This window comes from Danio rerio, chromosome 21 (assembly GCF_052040795.2).
Source record: "Danio rerio strain M-AB ecotype USA chromosome 21, GRCz13ab, whole genome shotgun sequence".
Classification (NCBI taxonomy): Eukaryota; Metazoa; Chordata; class Actinopteri; order Cypriniformes; family Danionidae; genus Danio; species Danio rerio.
Genome location: NC_141041.1, coordinates 26343242 through 26369520, shown reverse-complemented (window position 1 = coordinate 26369520; position 26279 = coordinate 26343242). Strand labels below are relative to the sequence as shown.

The 26279-nt window shown below is 33.9% G+C and overlaps 1 protein-coding gene across 1 annotated transcript in view; it reads right to left on the bottom strand.

Moving 5' to 3' along the window:
* jam3b (junctional adhesion molecule 3b) overlaps positions 1-19896 on the bottom strand; it is a 57942-nt gene extending 38046 nt beyond the window's left edge. The window contains 1 exon segment of the mRNA NM_001082863.3: positions 19752-19896. Within this exon segment, the coding sequence (NP_001076332.2) occupies positions 19752-19836 (85 nt within the window). The 5' untranslated portion in view covers positions 19837-19896.
* Between the last annotated feature and the right edge of the window lie 6383 nt (positions 19897-26279).

Genomic DNA, 26279 nt, shown 5'->3' with positions numbered 1-26279 from the left:
AGTATTAAAGGGGTAATTAAATAAAAGAAATGAACATTGTGCAATAACTTACTCACCCTTGAGTTGTTTTGATCTGTTGAACACAAAAGAAAATATTTTGAATATTGTTGGAATTGAAACCAATGATGTCCATAGTAGGACAAACAAATACTATGAAAGTAAATGGTTACCAGTTTCCAATGCTCATTAAAATCGTTTTTAGCTTTCAGCTAGTGTTCGGCAATAAAGTTTATATCAATTTGTTTGAATAAAAAAATTGGTTTTCACCCTAAAACGTGATGCTCCCCTCTAGGCTCCAGTAGTTTCCCCCGAATTGCCATAGAAACACACAAACAACATGCAGTGAGCAGAGGAGAACTCTTGCTCTCTTTAAAATGAAATGAAAAAAAAAAAACACAAAAAAACAAGGATGCACAAAAATGCAGACCAAAAAAACTGCATAATTCGGGGCTCTCAGTCACACATTCAACGAGACATGCGCATATAAAACTGCGCACCACACCATGTATTTCTCACAGAGAGAAGTAATTGATTAGACAGTTAATGAAAAAGATGCGCATATGAGGGGAACTGTTATCCATAGATAATAGGTAATGTACAAATCTATGACTGTTACCAATCTAATGTTGGAATCCAGCGTTGCTGTTTCTGGATAAATGATGTGACCTAGCTGCAAAGACGTTCATTACTGTAAATATAAACACTGACAAAAAGTTCAGTGCACTAGACTAATCTAGCAGATGCAATGACCCGACGCAAATAACAGCCATAGAATGCAACCTTCTAGCCTAATGTGAGTCATTTATATGAACTGATATAACACAAATAAAAATCTGTGAATCTGAATCTCTGAATGCATGCTCATTGAAAAGAAAAATCTTGAAAAAGGTCACCTTTTAACAATCTTTATGAGTTTACTTTTACTGTAGTTTACTTTCATTGTAATTGTAAAAAATGGCAAAATTATACTATTAATATTAATGTTGTGTATGCAATTAAAAACAGCTTGTTAAATTTGATCTTTAAATGACAGCTTTTTTCTTTAGCTTTTTTATATGCTATAATTAATTAAAAAACAAATTAAAAAACTTCAACTCCAAGCAACTTTGTGCTCTTCATACTGAGAAAACCCTGTTCTTTTAAGAGCTGTTCACTATGGAGCCGGATCAGTCTTAAAATTATACATTTGCAAAATAAAATTCAGCACAATTCACATTAACAAAAATCTAATTAGTCAATTTGTAAATACACAATTTGTGAATTTACAAGTAAAAATAAATAAATATTTTTGCCAAATGAATTGAATTTGCATAATTTTTAATTTTATTTAGAATTTACTAATTAGATTTGTGTAATTTTGAATGGTGTTTTAAATTTAGGAATCGGATTTGTGTATTTACAAATCGTGTTTTGAATTAATGAATTGGATTTGCGTACTTTTGAGCCATATTTTGAATTTAAGAATTGGATTAGTGTATTTTTTTTAATCGCAATTACAATTTACGGATTGGATTTGTTTGGATTAGTCTATTTTTGAATCTGTATTTTTAAATTGTGTTTTGAATTTACAAATTGGATTTGCGTACTTTTTAATCGTATTTTGAATTTATGAATTAGGTTTGCATATTTTTCAATTGTATTTAAAATTCACGAATTGGGGTTGTGCATTTTTGAATTGTGTTTTAAATTTACAAATTGAATTTGTGTATTTCTGAATCGTGTTTAAACTTGGATTTTGTAAATGTGAACTGTGCTGTGCATGTAAGAATTTTATTTTGTACAGTAAATGTATTATTTTCGAGACTGATTTGGCTCCAAAATTCACTGTTTGTGGAAAAAAAACCCTTCTGGAATCTTCGATAGTTTAATAAAAATATTCATATGTAATTCAAATCAAAACCATAAAAATTTGCCAATTTGTACTCAAAGTATTGTATTCCGTACTTTCAACTTACAAGCTTCATCTAATAAAAAAGGATGGGGAATTTCATGAGAGTAAGTTAGGCAAAAACAACAAATGTTGGTGAAGGCATGCTTCAGACTCAAATAGTTGGCATACGCCGTCTAAGTGGCCAGAGAGGGAATGTTGCAGTAAAACAGGTGTGGTGAGAGTGGGGGACGCGCACCATCTGAGCCCCAAGCAAGCAGTGACCACTTCATCACCTGCTCAGGAAGATCCTCTCTTGTTTGGGAAACGCTTTGCTCCTGCTCACTCGGCGAAAATGTAGAGCATTCGATGCCCATCCGCTGCCCGGACATCTAAAACAAATGTGGACATTCCAGCGGACCGTGGGAGGATGTAAAAGACTGACATCTTGGTGCAACCACAGGAAAGCACATGACATCCATGTGGCTGTAGCAGCGGAGGGAGGGTGCATGTATTCAATAGTTCAATTCTGATGCCCCCTTTTCCATTTGCAGACCTACAAGAAGCTTTAACACTTGCAGAATCAAATGTTGCATTTTTCAAATCATAAAACATTCTTGGTCAGCCACACGGACAACATTAAAACTTGGACGGAGTTCTTACAATCCGTCATGATTTACCAACAGTGACATTTCAACTGCTTTGGCGCTTCTTCAAGGCCCAGGAGGCCACACTGATTAAGGTTGGAGATTACAGACACATCTGATGTTAACATGCCCATCTTTAAAAAAATAAACCAAGCATGGGGTCTAAGCCAGAAGTAGTCAAATCAATTGAATCCAGTTTAATCTCCATTCTTTCAAGAGGCAACCTGAGACTTATCAGAACATGGATGTGGACACACAATTCCTGATTCAATTCCAATTCATAATGTCCACAATGTCTATTTAAATGGCAATTCATAACCAGCTGCTAGCTCTCACATGGTCGCCTACTAAAGCTGTGCCTGGTTAGTATTTGGATGGGAGACCACATGAAAAATTTGGTTTGATGCTGGAAAAGGGTGATCGACATGCATTCTGTGTGGGTCCTAATGCCCCAATGTAGTGAAGGGAACACCTACAGACAGGTGAAAGATGAGGACATTCAGCCTAACATCTGTAAAGTGCTTTGAGTACCCAGAAAAGCACAATAAAAATGTAAGTAATTATTATTATTATTATTATTTATTATTTATTTATTATTATTATTATTATTATTATTATTATTATTATTATTATTATTATTATTATTATTATTATTATAAATACCAGCTCAAATGAGTGACTTATATTACACTCGATCAATTGACACTTGCACCCTCTCAAAAAGAGTGACATATGTTACACACAGTAAAAAGGGCAATTTGTTTGTGAACTGTTAATGATCGCCAAGCAGTCACTCCAAATAATAATCCTATGAATTTAATTCTATTTACAGGCGCAAACAAACATCAAGACTAACAGAAAATAAGCAATGAACAATGAAAATAAACAACAAACAAATTTTTACAATACTTATTTACTGCATGTGAGAAATCCGGAAACTTAAGCTGTTGCACATGTACTCTTCTCTCCACCTCAAACTAGCTTCTACCCCCACTAACTAAAACTAGACCAGCCATTTTATATTTTTACCTCCACCACTTTCTGGAACATTCCACCATCGGGGACATTGAACATGCTTAGAAGTATTAATACAAAATACATAAAACATAATACAACATGGAATAAACATAACTACACAAAAATGCACATAAGATACTGTACACATAACTAACCCACAAATCTTCCCATTGCATAAAAGATAGCTCAACATTCACACTTTTCGCAGTCTGTTCAAAGTTGGCATCAATGCCAGCATTCACACTGTGTAATATTTATTCATATGAAGTATGGGTGTATGAGACTGATAGTCACGGGTCACTCAATGACGTTAACGAAACTAAAAAAGGACGTTCTGAAAAGAGTCATTTGTTTGTGAAACTACGCTGGATGCATGGCATGGTTTTCATTCACTAAAATTGTCTGACAAAAAAGCCTTATTTTGTAAATCAAACTACATTAGTCATGCATGTCATTTTCATTTAATCATCTATGACCCAAACCACAAAACCAGTCATGAGTGAGATCTTTTTTTAAAATTAAGATTTAAACATCATCAGAAAGCCAAATAAATAAGCTTTTCATTGATGTTTACTTTGCTAGGATAGGGTAATATCTGACCGAAGATACAATTATTTGAAAATGTGGAATATGAGGATTAAAAGAAAGTTAAAAATACTGTCAAAATTGCCTTTAAGTTGTCCAAATTAAGTCATTATCCATATCACTAATAAACATGGTCATGCACTAGTCATGCATGTCTACCATAAAACCAGTCATACATTACATTTTAATTGAGATTTAAATATCACCAGAAAGCCAAATAAATAAGCTTTCCATTGATGATTACTTTACTTGGGTAATATCTGACCAAAGATATAATTATTTAAGAATGTGGAATATGAGGATTAAAAAAAATTTGAAACTGACAAAATTGCCTTTAAAGTTGTCCAGATTAAATTTAAATTAAATCCCATATCACTAATAAACATTAGTTTTGACATATTTACAGTAGCAAATTTGCTAAATATCTTCACTGAACACGATCTTTACTTACTAGTCTTATGATTTTTGGCATAACAGAAAGGATAGAAATAATTTTTACTCATTTACTATTTCCAAAAATACACCCATGCAAATCTGGTCCATTGACACATTTGATCAAATTACATTCAATTTAAAGTGCAAACTAGGGTAAATTGAGACATCTTTTCCCTGGGTAGATGCAGATTCAGCAAAATTGTGTTTCAGAAAACAGCTTAAAAGACTGAATTGCCATATTGAACATTCAAACATTTTCATCAAGATCTCACTATCATCATCATCATCATCATCATCATCATAATCATATGTTGATGATATTGCTGCAGTCAAGCTAATCTACAAATCTGGAGCACAACTCCAACTTCACTGTCAGGATTTATTTGCACGGCATACATTTTGCACGGGCTGATCCAGATGTTTATGCATGCCAATTCTTAATGTCCTGACCCGACTGCGTGATGCTTATCTGCTTTAAGCCTTTGCAGCCTAGAGAGAATACAATGTAAACTCACTAATGAGGGTAGTTTTAAGAGGGGAATAGTATTTCCTCAACTGCTGAAAATATCTCTCACTCGCTCAGCTCTATTGCCGTCATTCTGGAATCTCTAATTTGGATGGCAGTAGATGCAATTTACCCCACCCATGATAAGTGTAACATATGTGATGTCTGCTTCTGATAGACAACTGCTCTGCACTTTCATGAAAGCTGGCCAGCTCAGGATTCAGCAGAGGAAATTGATATGAGGAGAGGTGCTTTATCCTGCTTTTTCTGCAGCGGATTTGCCGCTTCCATCACACTGATGGTCTTCGACTAGTGCAAATATTCTCCCCCCCAAACATAGGATGTTGCCCACAGACATATGAGGAGTGATCTTGAGTGGTGCTGATAAGAAATAAAGCTGCATGGTTGCCCGTTTCTGCATGAATGACTCTGTAGCAGAGAATTTCTTTCACTGTACTGTACGTCCGTGGCAGTTTCATCCGCTCAGAATTGAGGAAATTCCTTGAATGTGCAGAGAAGCATAAGATCACAGTGCTTACGCAGTGAAGACGCGGGGGGAATTAAATACTCTTTCCTCAACTTTAGGAAAAACTTTTATGTCTGAGGATTGCAGTGGATATATGGGCTTTGCTTTCAAGGGACTGGGTTAAAAGGCATTATTTGTGTGTCTTTTAGGGGCTTATTTTGGCCATAAATTATTTGTTTCACTCTATTCTTTCTCTACTGTTTTATGTTTTTAATATTTCAAGAACCAACACATCAGTGTTCTCTTTGTTCTCCAATCCGCAGATCAACAAAGGGAAGCTGTAATTTTAAAGCACCACACACCACGTTCTCAGACAATGCTGGCTTTTAAACACGATAAACTTGCATTACTAATCAATTACGTAGAATATCAAATAAATAAAAATATTACATTGCATCATTTGAATAAAAAGTACATAAAAGCATTACAAAAGAAAATCAAATATCCCTCGAGTTGACTGAAAATAACCTTCATAAAAAATAAACTAGTTCATTTGAAGCATTGGCATAACTATTAGAAATAGTCTGTCCTCGAAAGAGGCAATTTATGCAAATGTCAATGCAATTCAACGCTTTCAGGAGACTGAAATTATCATAGGACATTAAGAACAAAATAAGCCAAACATTTCCATTATTTATGAGCACATCGCCAGGCCAGGAAATCTCTTAGAGCTTTTACAATGAAGCAGGCAAGTGTAACAGTTAATAAAGTGTAATAATGCTACACGCCCAGAACATTCTCCATTGGATTTTTAAAATTAAATTGATGCACAAACAAAAGTACCATCCAGAGATCCAACAGAATCCTACATATCTGATACACAGTTGAAGTCCCTCTGAATTATTAGCCCCCTGTTTATTTTTTCCCTGTTTTCTGTTTGACAGAGAGAAGACTTTTTCCAACACATTTCTAAACATAATAGTTTTAATAACTCATGTCTATAAACTGATTTAATTTATATTTGCCATGATGACAGTAAATAATATTTTATATTATTTAAAGACACTTCTGTACAGCTTAAAGTGACATTTAAAGGCTTTACTAGGTTATAGGTTACTAGGCAGGTTAGGGTAATTAGGCAAGTTATTGTATAATGATGTTTTTTTCTGCAAACTAATCGGAAAAAAAAAGATTAGCTTAAAAGGGCTAATAATTTTGACCTTAAGATACTTTTAAAAAAATTAAAAACTGCTTTTATTTTAGCCAAAATAAAACAAATAAGACTTCTTCCAGAAGAAAAAAATATTTTCAGACATACTGTGAAAATTCCCTTGCTCTGTTAAACATCATTTGGAAAATATTTAAAAAAGAAAAAAACAAAATTAAAGGGGGCTAATAATACTGACTTCAATTGTATATATCAAAACATTCATGAAATATTAAATATTTTGATAGCCTCTATAGATAAGACATGGAAGCACTGCAATCTGTAATCTTTCCATTTCCTCTGTATTTGTCTATGCGCTCCGCTCTGCTCTGATGTTTCAGAAAACATCAACAGCAACAGCAGCATCTTTTCCACTTCAGTTAGTTACAGTAAGATCTTTTAATTACATCCAGCATTCTGGCATTGTTTCCGTATCTCTGCACGTTATTAGGACGTCTAAAGTCTCAGGAAATCTTCTTAAAGGCTACTGACTGATTAGTTTCCTGCAGGAAGCGTCTCATGCGCCCTATCTTAACGACTCCTTTTAAGGTCATCTTGGTATACACTGATATGCAGTCGCGATGTAAACATGTACCCTGTATTGTCTGCTATGGGGCAAATCTCTGAGATAACATGTTCACCTTGGGACATCCCTATGAAAATCACATCTCAGAAGAGAAAAATTCACTTTTTTTCTCTCATAAGAACCAGAAAAAAAATGAAATGCAAAATAGTTTCCCATTTACTGTCAATCAAAATAGCATTTTTGATTGCATGGAACTAATTTCAAGGGATATGGCATAAATGATTATTTTTTAAGAACATTTGACTAAATCTAGATTTTAAATCAAAATGCAGATATTCTGTTTCAGTGTTCAATGCAAAATCACTTAATATACAATATAACAACAGAAAATGTGTAAAAAATTTGTTTGCATTATTATAACTGTAGCATTATTGTATAAAACAAGGTTTACCATGAACAATAAATCAAAAACACTTTTATGTTGCCATATATGAGTTATTGTGTTGAAATATGGGGGAAATACATATAAATCTAACTTACGATCCTTATGTACAATGCAGAAAAAAGTAGTTAGACTGATAGAAAATGTCGGGTATTTGGAGCAAAGAAATCCTTAAGTTTAATAATTTGGTTAAATTTAAAACAGCACAATTTATGTTTAAAGCTAGGAATAAATTACTTCCAAAATGCATGCACAAGGTTTTGAAGAAAGACAAGGGGGATATAACCTGGGAGAGGAACAAAAGTTTAGAAAGTTAAAAAAACAAGGAAAACTTGAAAAAGTGTGTGTATTCTCAAACAATATCAGGATATTGATCAATTTAAAAAGTTGTATTATATTTTAAGGGATTAAATGAGAAAGGTATGATGATGACATTTTAATGGCTGTTTGCAGTACTACTGAATGTATCTTTTTGGGTCTATGTTATAAAACGTACTGTAAAAATGGAATCAAAAATATAATATGTCAAAGATGCCAAAAGGATAAAATAATAATATGTTTCATGTCAAAAAAGAGATAGTAAAAGAAGAAATAAGTGTAAGTAATAGAAGAATGATGTGTGTGGTAATGAGGTGGGAAAATAATAAGCTTGTGCTTCATCACGCTCCATTTTTGCCCATGTTGAAAAGTATTTTTGTTGAAGAATGTTTATATATAATATTTCTGTTCGAAAATAAATAAATCAAAAACTAGCAGGCCATTATGAAAATTATATGTTTTGTTTGAAAAATACGAATATAGCAACTTTCAGAACTGTCATCATGATACTTAAATAAAATATTAAACACACAGTAGTAATTCCTTGCAGGTTTTCACTATAAAGTTATGCTTTATAGATGTTTGACCATTGTATTCCTATTTTGAATTATGTAGTGGGAATAAAACAACCCCTAAAAAGGGTGGTCAAGTTTAAAAGAAGCTCAATTCAAGTGTCATTGTGTTTTTTTCCCCAATTCTATGGATGTCAAGCAGCCAGGTTAAGAGGCCTTTTTTTTTTTTTAACTAAAATTACTTGACTAAAATTAAATAAATAAACACAAACTAATACAAACTAATTAAATAAGGTTATTAAAAAAAAATTTGCATTTTTTTTTTTTACAATTTATAAAGGTGTAATATTTCTAAACTTTATCACATTGGTGCCATCTTTCATATCAAATTATTACATTTTATTAATAATTTCAGTTAATATAATAATAAGACAACATAGAGCTTTCACCTTTCACAATAAATAGATCAACAATTCTTTACTTTATGGTCAGCAAAAAGTTCCACTCAACAGCTTTATCTATTAAACAACCAGTCACAACAAACATCCTTTGCCTGTTAAATATACTACAGGCTTATATACACCTCAGGGCCACCGGGTAGCAAGATCTTGACCAATGTCTGGCATAAGGACAAATATCCCAGGCACTTACTTGATCAGGACACGCTCTCAAAACCAACACCAGCTGTACACAGCGCATGCTATTACAAAGTTCACTTAAGTTTTGAGGCCACTAGAGGATTCAAACGTCCCTTTTATAAATACCATTAAACCATTTTTCTTCTCTCTCTGATTTCGATTTCTGTGAAAGGTCAACAACGATGATAATCTAACTCGAATGAAACTTTTCAATTCTATTTTAATCTAAAAATACAAATGCTCCGATCTAATAGTTTTTATCATAATCAGATGGAATTTTGAAATAAATCTAATATGTCTAAAGAGCTCTGCTTTGAGAGTAGCCTGGTTTTGTTTTCAAACTCTTCCCTGTTAAGTTAACTTAGCAAGTAGGTGTGAGAAGCGTTACGAGGTGGCCTTAACGCCAGCCTGCCAGATGGTCTGGACACAATCTGTCATTGCAATCTGACCAGTCGGCTAAACGCACACAACAAATCTGGTGCTAATAGTGGATTTTTAACCTAGAGAGGAGTTAAACGGCAAATAAGATTCTCATTAAGGTTGCTCCATTTCTGTTGCCTTCACTTATCAACTGCTAATTATTCTTTGATAGGGAAAAAGCATATGCCATGGGTAGGGCTATAATCTGTGCGCGCAGAAATCTACAGATTTATGCAAATTTTTAGTGCATCATTGAGTTTATTTATTTACTTGTAAATGTGTGTCAATTTATATTTGTTCAGTTTTTAAATTAATTTCATTAATATTATTGACTAAAAAGAAAATGTTTATATGATTTATTTACTATTGTTACTTATTTAAGTTGTTATGTTGGATGAGACGTAACATTAAGCGAGTATCTAATGGTGCTGGGTAAAAATGAAAAAACACAGCAGATGGATAAGTGAAACAAAAATAACAATTTATTAAAGAGAGAATGACCGAATTTAACAAAAAACAGGAGTGTTGCCAAAACATAGAAATAAATATAACAAAATTATCTAACTAAACGTCAACCCATTAAACTAACTAACCAAAGAAAAATGCAGAAACAAAACTGTAATCTTCAGCGTATGCGACACTTAACTAAACTTCTTATTCCAAAACATAATTACGAATGTGGCAACTTCTCTAAACGAACACAAAAAACTATGCTGCTCAAAATTACTAGAGTTCTCATAAAGTACACACTTATCCATTAGCAAAACAAGAGCTTATCTTATAATCCAATTCTCATAAAGATTGTTTGACTTCCCAATAATAAATACTAAAATAAGCTGCACAAACCTATCTAATAAAAAAAGCACTTAAACGAGAGACAAACTAAACAACAACAGCAACAAAAAAAACTCGAACACAAATGAACAGGCTGGCCGACACAAGTGAGGAGTTTGGTGGCGATATTGTAAAGTAATATTCTCTTTTAGTAGATCTATTATATGAGACTTGCTTATTTTACAAAATAAGTGGATTAGCATTGTAAACATTAAATAAAAGTTGTTGTAAAAAATATTGTTTATTTCAAATATTAAGTTTTGAGTTATAATACTTCCAAAATCATTCTGCATAAATCTGCAGATTTTTACTAAATTCAGCGCAGAAATAGCAAAAAATTTTCGCAGATTCTGTCTGACCCTAATCATGGGGTTCCCAAACTTTTCAGCCCCCGACCCCCAAAAAATACACGATGCCAGTAACTGGCGACCCCCAATATTCTCTAAGGTGTTTATAAATATATAAACCTTGCACACAACAGCACACACTGACCAATAGGCCCAATACTATTCATGGTTTAATTTAGTAGAATGACACCAAGAGACCATTCTTCAAGTTCAGTTGTGGCCTGCATTTATTTTTAATGTATATGAGTGCAGTAAAGGTGTCAGAAAGTCTAACCTGGAGCCATAAAATCAATGTGCTGCATCTGACAATATTGCTGTGTCTTTAATATAAGGTAATCACGCCAGGGCTCGGAAAAAATTTGTTTACAATGTTACTATTAACTACAATTTTGTTCTTCAGTAGGTTATGGATAAAACATGGTAATTCTAATATTTTAATAAAGATACCCTCTTATTGTCCTCTGACCTCCGACTTTGGGAACCACTGGCATATGCAATAATGTTCAGAGGCGGTGAAGAAGGCATTATTTTAAGCAAGGTATTTTGCTCTTTATAGGAATATATAGGCATAAAGGTGCTACAAATGGAAATCGTTAAAAATTGATATAGAGTAATACATTTTCTCTTTCTGCCGAACAGCCACAAGAACCCAATGAAAAAGTGGGCTGTCGTGCAGGTGATAAATCATTCTTATATATGATTGACTGTTTGCGAGACTGAGATCGTAAAAATGACAAAGCGTAATTCGATGGAAGGATAATAAATCCAAGCGGACGAGTTGTTTGTTGATGGAGCTTCATATCCTGACTTCTCTTCGTATCATCTCTCAAAGTCCCAAACCTAACCTAAAAAAAATGAGCTTCAGCTTGTGTGAAAAACTTCTTAGTATTTGGAAATCTGTCATGCTCGTCATCCCATTCCCTCAAAACCTCTGCTGGAACCGTCAAGAAACACATTTGCGGGTCTTTTTTTATCACCATGCAGAGTCATCTGCTCTTCCTAGCAGTCGCTGTAGAATATGATATCTGCAGTAAGGGATTCAAATCATCATCACCAAGGTGAATCATGGGAGTCCCATCTGTCAACATTTGTACTTGCAATAAGAAACATCAAACATTAGGTTTCAGTTGGAAGGAGCTCAATGTGGATGTCACTGATATTTCTCCTACCCAAAGATGTTGTACATATATGTTTTTGGCAATAACATGATTTATTATTTTTTTTAAATAAATAAAACTGTTTCTCAGAGAGGGGTTGTGGCTGGAAGGGCATCCGCTGCGTAAAAACGTGCTGGATAAGTTGGCGAGTCATTCCGCTGTGGCGACCCCAGATTAATAAAGGGATTAAGCTGACAGGAAAATGAATGAATAAATAAAAATGCAAGGTGGTGGGGAAAATAAGGTTGAATAAATGTTTACCATTTTCAATTAAAAACTAAAAACTTCTTATGCGCTTTGGCTCTTCATTGACACAACAAAAGATTTAGAAAATTAGCTTTACATTATCTGGGGTTGTAAAAGATGCGAGAAGTCAACGACATAAATTTAGCAGATTTATACAGAAAAACACTGGACCAGCAGCTCATTGGATTACATATTTTGTGAGACTAATAGTGTCTTCAAGATACTGGAATTTCCAACTTCGATATGATAGCTTGAAAAATATTAATATTCGATACTATTTTCAATATCACGGGGAACAAATTCAATGACATTAAAAGTATGCAAATAAAGTAAACTCTAAACAGGAAGCAGTGGATTTGTCACTTTTTGTGGTCCCCAACTCATTCCTGTTGTGGTCTATGCTATTTGCAGTGTGTTTCTGTATTTGCATGTGTTGAGAGAATTTTTGTGTTGTCAAACCGATTGGGGATGTTTTCTCATTTTGATTGTGTGTTTCTATTTGCATGTGTTTTGTTAACTAGGTATATAAACATACGTCTAAACATACGTCTACACTGAATCTCCATTAACACAAAACTCAAATAACACAACAACAACAAAACTTTTTAACTGATTTTAAATAAGTAGTTTGAACAAACAGCAAAATATTTTTTTGAGTGAGTGAGTGAGTGTAAGATATGATCCCTGCAGGCACAGATCAACATGACGTCATATTGACGTTGTACCCCAACATTATGGTGACGTTGGATATTAAAATCGGGTTGACCTTAGAACGTCAGGCCGACGTGTCAATGTTTAATGTCCAATCTAAAATCAACCTAAAATCAACCAAATATCAACGATTAATCATGTTACACCTTGACGTTGTGTGGACGTTACCAATATGACATCTATCAGACGTTGGATTTTGGTCACTTTCAACACAACCTAAAATCACCCAAATATCAACATAATTTGAAGTCGTTTTTGGATGTCAAAATTATGTTGCCCATAGATGCTGGCTAGACATTGAATTGTGGTCACCATGATCTAAATCTAACCTAATATTAAAATCCTATGATATTGTGTGCCTGCTGGGATGTAAATTAGGATTTGTTTTTGCTAATTTGTATCAAAGAAGATTTAAGACTCTTATTCCATCTTGCAAATTCATATTTTATCTCTAGTGAGTATATCTTAAGTCATGTCATTAAGTCGACAATCATCTTATAGGTCTGTTAGCAAGCAACCAACACTGTGCTAATGAAACAATATGGCCTAAGCAATACTGACCAAAAACACAAAAATAAAAAATAACGTCACTTGCAATATATCTGATAATGCTCAGAGTTTATTGGTCTCTGTATTGCTATTCGCAGCTCCTGCTAACTACAGTATAAGCATCATAAAATTGAAATCATGTCATGATACTGCAATTTACATCTCCGATACAATATTCTTTACTATTTTCAATATCATTGGGAACAAATTCCATGACATTAAAAGCATGCAAATGAAGTAAACTTCAAACGCTAAATAGGAAGCAGTTGGTTTGCCACTTTTTGCGGTGCCCAACTCATTTCTAATGTTTGGTCTGCGCTATTTGCAGTGCACTAAAATTGTAAAACAAACATAAAATATCAGAATGAGAATTTCAGTTAAATAGCATGCCAGTTCTGTTCAAACTATTAATGTTGTATGTATTTCTGAGCTCATAAACAAGGCACATTGGCATGGCCTGTTTCCATAGCGAGGGCACATTTGATTCCAGCGGGTGTCAGATGATCGGTTGCATATTTCTATTTTTAGCAGTAATAATTACCTTTGTGATTACATTATAAATCAAGGTTCAATTTGGAATTCAGGAAACAAGTTCATTTGAAATTGAAAACTGAAGGGGAAAGAGACACTCATTATCTCAGTCTCTGAAATCGGCTAATAAGTAATTATTACATGAAGCTGACAGTATTCAACTGATTCACTCTGGAGCAATTCACAGTATAATTTTAACAAGCAGCTGGCCAAGACAAAGCTGAGGGAAAAATTGCACACGCACACATCTTTTTCTTTGGAAGCAAGCATGTGATAAGATAAAGTTTAGTGACGGGAAATCATAGAAACAGTTCTCGGCATTTAAAGATTATCAGCTTATCTTGAAGTAAATTACCAAGAACTATTTGAGTTAGCGTGTTAGTACAAATCAATAATTTCATATTATGATAATTACAGGAAGATTAAATTGGATAATATGCTTCTTCTATTAAAAAGAACACAAAAAAATCTATGCCAAAATTGCATCCGTTGCTTTGGACCCCAAAGAAACATTCTTTGAATTAATGTCAACAGAAAGTCTCACAGGTCTGGAACAACATGAAATAAAAATAAAATTGGGGTCTGTCCTAATCCTGCTCCTTTGCACGGGCTCCAGTATATCCAGCACAGCAGTCAGGAACTATTTTGATCAATGCCCATCTTACACATGGAAGTATTGACATTCAGGGAATGCGCATGCTTGCCATTCCTGAGCTGTGAATCTGTTAGATCTAGGCTTTCTCTTCCACATCTGTCACTGCGTACCAAAAGATACAAATTAATAAAAGCAGGATAAGCAGAGGACAAAAAATAACACCTTTCATCTATCTTTCAATCATTCATGAGACTTTAGGAGGATTTTCAGTTCATAAGAACCTCTCAGAATACATTATGATGCTTTTACTAAAAAGAGCTCTATGTACATTCGTTTTTAACGTATTAATTACATTAATTATCAGAAAATGTGTGAACAGCTTGCAATGACAAGTAGAAAAAGAGACTCTCTATTTGTATTTCCCTGAACCAAATTAGGATTTGAAAATGTATGCCTAAATAAAAACATGTAAACTTCACAAAAACTTCCAGAAACCTCCAAAAGTTCAAAAGGATTTTGTGCTTACATGAGTTGATTTTTCAGGCATTTTATAGATCACTTGGCTTACATAAAAGCAGCATTATCATTCTTTAAATATATATTTAGGCAAACTGTCTCTCTTGGTCATGGTGCTGCAGCAGTGTTAATTTTGACAGCAAATTTTGATTCAGCTTTAGTCCTAGTCTTTTGACTAAAATTACATTTTAGTTTTACTCATATTTTAGTCTTCTGAATCATTTTAGTTTTAGTAGTCGACGAAATTAAACAAGATTTTAGTCTAATAAATCTACTGTAGATGGTAACTTACAGGTACGCTGTAAATGGCTGTTGTCATGAGGATTGCGGCAGATGCAGACAAAACATGAACCTAGCGCGAGTTAGATGAACTTTAGCCGCAGCTAAAATTAAACACGCAAAGAAACTCCTCATGAAAATGACTGCTATGATCATATTAATTTAAGACTGACCGATTTATCAACTTTTAATGTAAAATCTAACTGATTAAAATCTCTAAAAGTCAGCGAGAGGCTATCGCATTTTAGTTTGGAAAAAGCAGACACACGAGTAAATAAAAAAAATCAGAGTTTACCTTTGCATGAGTTTTGGGATGATTCCATGCATCACGCATCACACACCAAGATTGATTCTGATTGAATATTTACAAAAAGTCCCTCATTCACATTCTTGTCTTGCTTTTATTAGTCAATGAAAATAGCAGTATATTTTCTATTATAGTTGTCATCATCAAGACAATTTTTGTTTAGTTTTCATCTAGTTTTTGTTGGTAGAAATTTGGTAAACAAATTTATTAACAAACTTAACACTGTGCAGTAGGAGATGCATTGCACAATTTCCTTAATATTAATGCTTGGATAAAACACCAGTCAACTTTGATGAAATAAAAGGTTGAGATAAATAAACCAACTATCATTCATCAGTTTTTATCAACATTTAGAAAAAAGATGCCCAAACTAGGGCCTGCAGGCCAAAGTTGGCCCATGGTATCCTTTGATTTGGCCCACCATGCCATCTGAGAAGAGAGGGAGAAGGATGGGAATAGTTTAGAGATTGTATGTAACCTTTTTTTGGTTTGTTTTATTGTTTAGCTACAAAAAAAGCTAACTGACATTAAACCATTCAGTTTAAATGATATAAATTATTTAGATTAGTTAATCAGATCGATAGAAGACAATACAGAGTCATTTGTGGCAGAATGTGTTATAAATGTGATTGTTTGCATTGCAGTAAGTTATAATAAAAAATGTATACTGCATTAGGTAATATGATTTAAAGTAATGTTTTCTATTTATCAGTATTATAAAAACTAATCAGGAAATCACCCATGGCAACTTCAATGTAAAATAGTTTGATATATTTGTCTTCTGCCCACGTCTGTCAATTATTTTATAAATTCTAAGGGTTTTTTCCCTCCATACGAAAAAAGTCTGGGCACCCCTGATTTAGAAGATCCAGTATCAGCTAAACTTCTGTGCAAATCATGAAATGTAGACTAATGAAAGCCTTTAGATTGATTTTATAGATTTTAATTTTAATTTAGCAATTTTCTTAAATACCAACAAAGCAGAATCTTCACTAACATCCCTTCACATGAAGGGAATGAATTCTCTGAGCTTCTATGGGTGTTCATTCCACATTTGTTCTCAATGCTGAGTATCTGTGCTGGGCTGAGTGGGACATATTTTAGCTCCATGTTAGGGGGGGTCTTCCATTCACTCGTACCCACAGCTGATCAGCTGTTTCTGCATGTTACTCTGCGTTACTCCGGCTGGCCCACCGGACATGTGCCGCTCTCCTGTTGCTCAAAGACTCAGCATGTTTCATCACTGTGGTGGTACCCATGTGGATTACGCTGGGACCCCCTGTCTGGAATTTTTCCCATCACTATACTGCTGACGGTAAACTGCCTTTAGGAATACAAGACAGTGTTTACAATTACAGCATACTTTCCTCATGCGGCAGCTTCCAGCTAAAATGAGCCTAAACACGTGCGGAAGGGCGATGTGTCTTTGTCTGCAACAGCCACAGAGAATGGCTATCTTTCCATGCATATTTCTCTCTGTCGCTTACTGAACACATCAAAAATGTCAGCCCGCAACTGATGGACATGCCCAGAAGGTCCAGCATGCTTTTCATGAACCCCCAGAAAGCCATTTGCTGGAAGCAGCGGGTGGAAAAGAAAGCACGCTCAGCCTTCAAGGGACATGCTATCACTTTCACTATTTTTCACTAGATAATCACATCTGATTTATTAATCTCATCAACAGACAATTATCAGCATTTTCCTAGGCGACCCAGTGGTGAACATTATCTCACAGTGTTGTTCCACAACCTCTCCTTAAGCCTGGTGTGGACTAAAATGGAAGGCTACCTACCACTCTTCCAAGTGTTAACCTAAAATATGGGGTGTGATCTCAACCTTTACTATTCCTGAATCTATTTTATCCCATCCAGTAAAGCATAACTTGGCACCAAAAGTGCTGGCAAAAGACACCAGAGAGTTTCCACTGTACAAAAGCACTCCAGAGACTAGACACAGTCTTTTAAACATATATGGTATAACAAGCCCCAAAGAAATAGCTTTTGGCATGCACTTTCGACTGCTTTTGAAAATGTGAATAACACCGTTACTTAAATTTTAATCAAAACTGCAATAAAAACTGATGAAAATATTCCAGGTCAAGTATTGCATGAAGTGGCTTTAAATAAGACAAATTTTAAATTTGAATATCATTTCAATTGCGTTCAATGACATAAGTGATTATGCTGCAACATACTATTTACATGAGTAAATGTTAATTATATATTTAATTATTTAAAAAACTTTTTAACATATTTATAATATGTAATTCACAAAAATAAAAGTCACAGATTATCTGGATTTACAGATTTTTTTAGATACGAGTTTGAATAAAAATGTTTATTATTATATTTTTAATTCTTTTAATAAACGTCTAATAACATTTCAAATAAATATAATACAATAAAATAAATATATATTGTCATTTACTGTTAGTTTTTAGTCATTACATGTTAAAATAGAGATCTTAATTACATATTTTAAGTTATAAATTTTACACAAACACAAAACTGTAAATCTAAAGAAACTAAAAGTTTGAGTGTTTTAATTTCATTAATTTTTCATAGCTATAATAAAATATATGCTTACATGAATTATATTTAGCACATAAAGCTGTAAAACACATTTAGTTCTTTTCTTTCTTTTAAGCTTTAAATCTTAATTAACGAGAGATCAGAAGTCGTGTTAATAGAAAAGACAGGCATGGCACATCTTAGCGTAGAAGACAACATAGATTTACAAGCAGTATAGTGTTTTAGCCTGTAATTAAGCCAATCAGCACAGTTGAATAATCACAGGAGATGGCCAATTTTAACAAGAGCCTACGTGACTCCCAACTACAACTACAGTTAACATTTAAAATGCCAATTTTAACAGACAAAAGCTATTCACCAACACAAATAGAAAATAAAAATTACATGATATGTTAAACAATAATCTCAGGAGATGGCTAACTTTTACAAGAGAATACGTGACTCCCAACTACAACAACAGTTAACATTTAAAAGAGCATTTTTAGCAGACAAAAGCTATTCACCTTCATAAATAGAAAATAAAAAGTATATGATACTTTTAATAATTTAAATTGTTGGTTATTCTTTAAAATGACTTCAAACTGTCACCATAAGTAAACTACAACAATAAAGTCACTGATTGCTTTCTTTCCACAGCAAGAAAAGAAACTTCATCTTCTTACAGAATTTAATTAAGCTAGTGGTCTAGACTGAAACCTTTCCTTTATTAAATTACAACCGACTGTTCAAACGACCAAGGACATAAATATTTCATCTTTTTTAATTACTCCCCTTTGCCAAAAAACTTACTCTATTGTGAATATTGAAGGAGGCAAAATGCTGAAATCAAAGCTCGTGCTAATGCTGCGAGTCGCGCACTGCCTGATCCTCTCGTGAACACTTCAGGCAGAAAACCGTTATCTCACAATAAACAAGTCCCGCTTCCACTCAGACTCTTTTCAACAGTACAAAACAAACAAACTTACAAAACACGAGCGGTTTGGGAAACACAACGGCATCAACAACAACACGAAACACTCTGTTATCATTTGTTCATCACATTTTAAGGAAAAGAAAAACTTTTAAAGCGTGAACAAAGAACCGAGTCCAGCTCACCGAAACCGCTCAAAAACAACTGTTATACAAGTTTACTCGATTATAAAGGCCAGCTTTGTTACAATTTCCCGTAAACAACCTACACAACCTGTAGAACAGACGAGTAACTGAGCCGTATGGATGAATTTACGGTTAGTTGGACAAACACACGGAGCGGGATGCGAGTCTCCAGCCCGCGATGAGAAACATTCCTGCGAGAGAAACTCAAAACCTCAACCGCGTGTGGCGAGAAACAGCACAAACACCCGAAAATGTTACTTTTACCTCAGTTTGGACTCATCATCCACATCTAACACCTCATCTAAAAGAGCTAACGGGTTAGCTCAATAAAGTAGTTGCCTTAAAGAGACATCACTTCAGTGAAACAGAAACACGTTTCGAGAACTACGCTAAATAATTCACAACTACTTATCTCACTTTTGCTGTTTCCACAAAGAAAGTGTAAAAAGTGTGCCGATGTGTACTTACAATGCATGGAAAGGAGAAGCAGAACGCAAGCCAGTGGTGTTAACGCCATCTTGGAGTCGGTGAAATGTTCTGTTTGGCTGTACATGCGCAAAGTAAAGGGCTTTAGGAGAGGATGGAGAGGCTCGCGCTCACCGACCCAACTGAGAGAGAGAGAGAGAGAGAGAGACGTCGAGCCATTGTGTGGAGTTTCCATGACTACAAATAGCATCATCGTCATTAGTATATTCATCTTTTTAAAGGAATTTTGCCGGTAAAGTTGCCTTAAACAGATTTATTTGAAACATAATGCTGATTATTTTATTTTATTTTTATTTTTTTACAAATAATTTATGAGATTGATTTGCTCTCATACAGTATATTACTGTCAGTATATTATTATCAGTTTTGGCCTACCACCTTAAGGATAAAACATTTGTCTAATATTTTCAGTTGTACTTTCTCATTATTTTAATATCCATATATGTGATTATGAGAAAGAGCGTTCAGTCAGGACAGTAATCTATCCATTATGATTACTCAAACATAACAAAGTTGAAACAAAGGTCAAGAGAGCTTATAGGTTATTCAAACAGAGCACGAGATAAAAATAAATATGTGTCTGTTTGAATGTATAGTGTACTTCAAAACTTATTTTAATAATAATAACTTAACGTTATTATTGTATTATTGGCATTTATTTACATAAAATGTTGTGATTGCTAATTTATTTACTTATTTAGGACTAAATATTACATTGACTTATAGATCAATTAAATAATGAAATAAAAGAAGTACAGTTTAGCAATGTGACTTGTAAGAATGTAAAATTAAACGATTTTGCTACTTTATTAAAAGTATAAAGGAAAAAAAAGCTACATATTAATTAATTAATTAATTCATTCATTCATTTATTCATTCATTCATTCATTTATTTTCCTTTGGCTTAGTCCCTTTATTCATCAGGGGTCGCCACAGCGGAATGTACCACCAACAGCACATGTTGTGCACAGCAGATGCCCTTCCAGTGTCAACCGAATACTGGGAAAAGCTATCTATTGTATACACTAAAATATTTGATGTTATATTAAATAATTAGATTTAATATTATATTTAAATAAAAGTTTTTGGTTGATTCTATTGTGGTGACCCCAGATTAAAAAAGGGACCAAGCAAAAAGAAACTGAATGAATTAGTTAGGTTTAAATAAATTAAAAATGCTAAATGGGCATGTCAAGTTTATTCACTATTCACAATAATTATTTCCGAGCAGTTTTACAAAAGGTGCACATTATTGCATTTTACACATTTTTTTATTGGTGCACATTATTGACATTATATATACACATAATTAACCTGCAGTAGTATATAGTGTCCTTCCAAAAAATGTGAACGTTCAATAAAGTTTAATATAATTATATAAGTTATGGTTATATGTTACTGCATGTTATCATTATAAATAAGGTTACACTTAATGCATTTTCCTAAATTTGATTTAATTTAATTTAATTTAATTTATTTTATTCTATTATTTAATCAGGAATGTCCCATTAAGAGAAAATATCTCTTCTACCAGGGAGTCCTGGTCAAGACAGGCAGCCAGTGTTGGAAAGAGTACTGAAAAATCCTATTCAAGTAAAAGTAGCATTACTTGCCCAAAAATGTAGTCTGAGTAGAGTAAAAGTATCTGCTATAAATATCACTTAAAGTTTGAGTAAAAAGTAGCCATTTTAAAAGTACTCAAATAGTGAGTAGTGAGTATTATGTTGGGAAGGCCTGATGCGTTTACATGTCATTTGTGCGTGTGTGTGTGTGTGTGTCTATTACTAACATTCTGTAGTGCATTTAGTTATTGTTTAAGGCCATTTCAGTCATCATACATTAAACATCTGCCATCTTCTCATCAGTGACATGCAATGTGGGCCATTGCATGTAAAGCAGGGGTGCCCAAACTCGATCCTGGAGGACCGGTGTCCCGCAGATTTTAGTTCCATCCACAATTAGACAAACCAAAATCAATTGATCAAGCTTTTACCAGGTATTACAAAGCTTCTGGCAAATGTATTGAAGCAAGTTAGAGCTAAACTCTGCAGACATTGGACCTTCAGGACTAAGTTTGGGCACCCCTGGTGTAAAGTAACTTGTTGGACACATTTAATACTTGCAAACAGTTTGCTGCATGTCTTAACGTAGTTCAGTATGATGCGATTTACATTTTATGTGCGATTTGAATTTAACGCAGGACAAATTTTTCTTATCCCCGTAGACTAGAAATAATATGACTGTAGGATGAAGGCAAGTAGTGTAGTAAAATAACTGATACAGCACTAAAAATGAACTCAAGGGAACGTAAAAGTACACATCTTTAAAACTGCGTATAAATTACAATTCCTGAAAAAAACTACTAAATTAGTAATTTGTTACTTTACACCACCGATAAACCAAAAAAATAGTTCAAACGTGCACTGTTCTAAATTGACCGTCTTTAAATTATTTTAAAATATAGTGATAGATGGTACGGATTTCATACATAGTATATCTTGAAGCTCATTCCATACATACGGAGCATGCTTAGAGAATGCAGATCGACTCAAATATGCCATCTTTTCCCTCTGTCAACATTTAACAAGACACCATATTTAAAAAAAAAAAAAAAAAAAAAAAAAAAATATATATATATATATATATATATATATATATATATATATATATATATATATATATTGGTCTGAGAGAAGAAAAGGGGGTGCATTTGTGGAAAAAAAACAAAAACAACTAAAGCTTTAATGTTGCTTCCTAATTTCATTCATTCATTTTCTTTTCGGCTTAGTCCCTTTATTATTCTGGGGTCACCACAGCGGAATGAACCGCCAACTTATCTAGCACATATGTTTTATGCAGCGGATGCGCTTCTAGCCACAACCTATCACTGGGAAACACATGCACACTCATTCACACACACATACACTACTATGGACAATTTAGCCTACCCAATTCACCTGTACCACATGTCTATGGACTGTGGGGGAAACCGGAGCACCCGTAGGAAACCCACGTGAATGCAGGGAGAGCAAGCAACCTATTTTCCTATTTTTCTATTCTATTTTTTTCTGAGCAAAATTGTTAATATCATTTTATACTTATCACTTACAGAAGACACACATTAAACATTATTTCAACAATTTTTGCCACATTACTCACATTTAATATGCTAAATATTTTTTTATACAGTTAATTTGATGCTGAATCTAAAATGCTATATGTACTGAAGTCCTACTTGCATTGAAATTGCATTCATACATTATTTGATTAACATAAAGTAAAAACAGAACAGTCATTACACACTTAAAGTAGTGTTTCTGCAAGAAGTACTTTTAAAGGCATGACTTATACTTGTTTTTCAAAAGGGAAGTCTGGTTCAGCGATTTCCCTTCAGTCTGTATTAAATTGAACCACAGTTTTGGATTAAAGTATATTAAGCAAAATAATGGACTTTGAGCACCACAGATAACCTTACAGTGAGTTTTAGGATTTTAATGTGCAGAAATACCACAGCATTAGAGGTAATAAGTGATGCTATCACACTTTGTTTATCTGAATTTGTCTGATGGCAAGGTTAGAGTGGGAGAAAGAGAGAGAGAAAGAGAGAAAGAGAGAGAGAGAGACCAATTCAACACAAAGACCATTCCAGTGTCTGACAACAGGAGATAAGCACAAATCCTAAAGGCTTAGGGCATATTATGTTTTTCCAATTCCAGACATTATCGACAACAACAAGGACGTCCAATGCTTCGCCAACCACTCACAGCACTTGTAAATAGACTAAGACAAGTCTGCAATCAGTGCTCTGATTGTCTGCTGTTGAGTATAAAATGGAAGTGCTGGGAAGAAACACACCGTGAGTGATTATATGGAGATGATGACGAAGGATATCAAGTCAGTGTATTTATATCTTGATGTTCTATCTTTTATATGAAGGGTGCAGCAGTCAAGGCCACTCACATCCAATGTCACTCTTGTTTGACAAGAAATATAAATAAATAATACAACTTAATAAATAAAAAAGACAGGGAAAATGACATTTACAAGATGACCCCAGGCTGGAAAAAGACTCAGATGAAGCACAATAAATAAATATATATATATATATATATATATATATATATATATATATATATATATATATATATATATATATATATATATATATATATATATATATATAGATTTATGTGAATGTTTACACACATTATACAGTATACTAGTCCTGGTTGCAAGCTCCAGAAAGTGAATATCATCTACATCTTAAAACAGAACAAATATTTAAAGTTGGTCCACTTGAAGATGTGGTAATATTTCCCCATTTTGTCTCCACGATTTGTTTATTACAAACCAACAGTATTAAAATAAAATTGTTTACTAGTGAGTTTTGATATTGGTTCAATGATTTCTGCCTATTTGACAAAGTGAAAGGTCATTAATTTTGTTTGTTCTGCTATTGCCCCAGTTCACTTAATGATTAATAAAGACTGGTTCTACGGTGGCAGAAAGTGCTTAACGTGCTGCAATTTAAGAAAATACATGCAATTACAAAAAACGCCAACAAATAAAAAAAAAAAAGATCTTCATCCATTTGAAAGCACACTTGTTGCAAATCCTCACAATGCACACATTTAAAAAAAATGTGCAAACAAATAAATAAAACATGCTGCATTTTCTCATAGACAAACAATTTACAATACCACACTGCATTTGATCAACACTTTCAAATAGCACCGAAGTCAACAAAAATGTTTCAAGAAAACTCTAAAACATGATGGAACTGGTGATTTAGGTTATGGTTATTTGGACTGATAAAATACAAAAGACAAGAGAATCAGGATGTTTAAATAAGCAAACACAAAACTCAGCTTTCAAAGATCACCTACAATTTCACTGAGCATTAGTCATGGCACAGCAGCGTCCGTCACATGGTTTTTGGGTCCACTTGAAACATTTTCATTCTGCTCCTTGCTATTTGAAATAGTTGTGAGAACATAATCCAGCTCGTTTTCGTATAGTGTTGGTGTTATTAATAAATGCAGCGCATTCTATTAATTTGCTTGCATTATGTAAAATGCATTGCGTATTTTAATATGTATGCATTGTAAGGATTTGCAGCATGGACATTTGCACGTGTGCTGTCAAACTGATGAAAATCTTTTCTGAATTTGCATGCATTTTCTTAAATTGCATTACATTAAGCTTTCTTGGCCACCCTGGGTTTTTGATTTTGTCAGGCAATTAAAAATCAGCACAAAAAAGCAAATAAAAAACAACAACAAAACATATCAAAGCTGTTATGATTATCAGCAATCTAGCAGCTGCAGATGACTAACGGACTACAAATCCGCCATTTATGGACTACAAGCTCCAGTCATGCACCACACACACACCTGTAATATTGTTTTGTGACATGAAATGTTTGTAACTGAAAAAAAAGTTCATGATGAACCCTAACTCATAACCCTTCAATGACGCAAAACAATATTTTAATAATATTGGATTATACCCATGTCATTATCCAAATTTCTGTTCTCGTAAACCAATAAAATGCTCACACATGCACATATTCACATACACACAAACACACACATGCACGCACGCACGCACGCACGCACGCACGCACACACACACACACACACACACACACACACACACACACACACACACACACACACACACAGTTGGTGGATTGTCATAGACTGATTACATGGACAGCACTAACACACACGTTGTTGCAGAGTCTAGTTGAACTGTAGTGAACATTACAACGCGGATTCCTTTCCTTGCCTTCCATGTTTTAGAACCTTGCTTTGCTTTGTTTGTTTACGTTGCCTGCTTCCTATCTGTACTGACCATCTGCCTGTGTATTGACCATGGCTCTGGATTGCCCGTACACATCTGTTTGTTCCTGTGTTGACTGTTGCTTGCCTGACCATTGCATTTAACAAACCCTGCGTTTGGATCTGCACTCCCTGTGGTCAGCGTCTACTTCACATTACAAAAGCTGTACATTTTTCTAAATACACTGTAAAAAAAAGATAGTAAATAATATGCATTAATAACCTGTAAACATTATTCAGAAAATCTTATTTTGTGTCAAACAGAAGAAATATTATTGTGATGCAATAATGTGCATCAGCTTTATAAAGCTGTTTTGAAACAATAATTATTGTGAAAGGCGTTAAATATACTTGAACTGAAGTGAATTGAAAACCAAAATGTATGAAAGTTAATAACCACTTGAGCTTGAGGAAATGCTCAGTTTTGGGTGAACTGACCCAAATAAAACTCAAATAACACTAATAAAATTAACACATAAAATCAACAACGGCAACACGGTGGCTGAGCGGTTAGTACTGTTGCCTCACAGCAAGGTCGCTTGTTTGAGGCCTGGCTGGACCAGTTGGCATTCTGTGTAGAGTTTGCATGTTCTCCTTGTGTTTGTGTAGGTTTCCTCCAGATGCGCTGGTTTCCTCCACAGTCCAAAGACATGCACTATAATTTGAA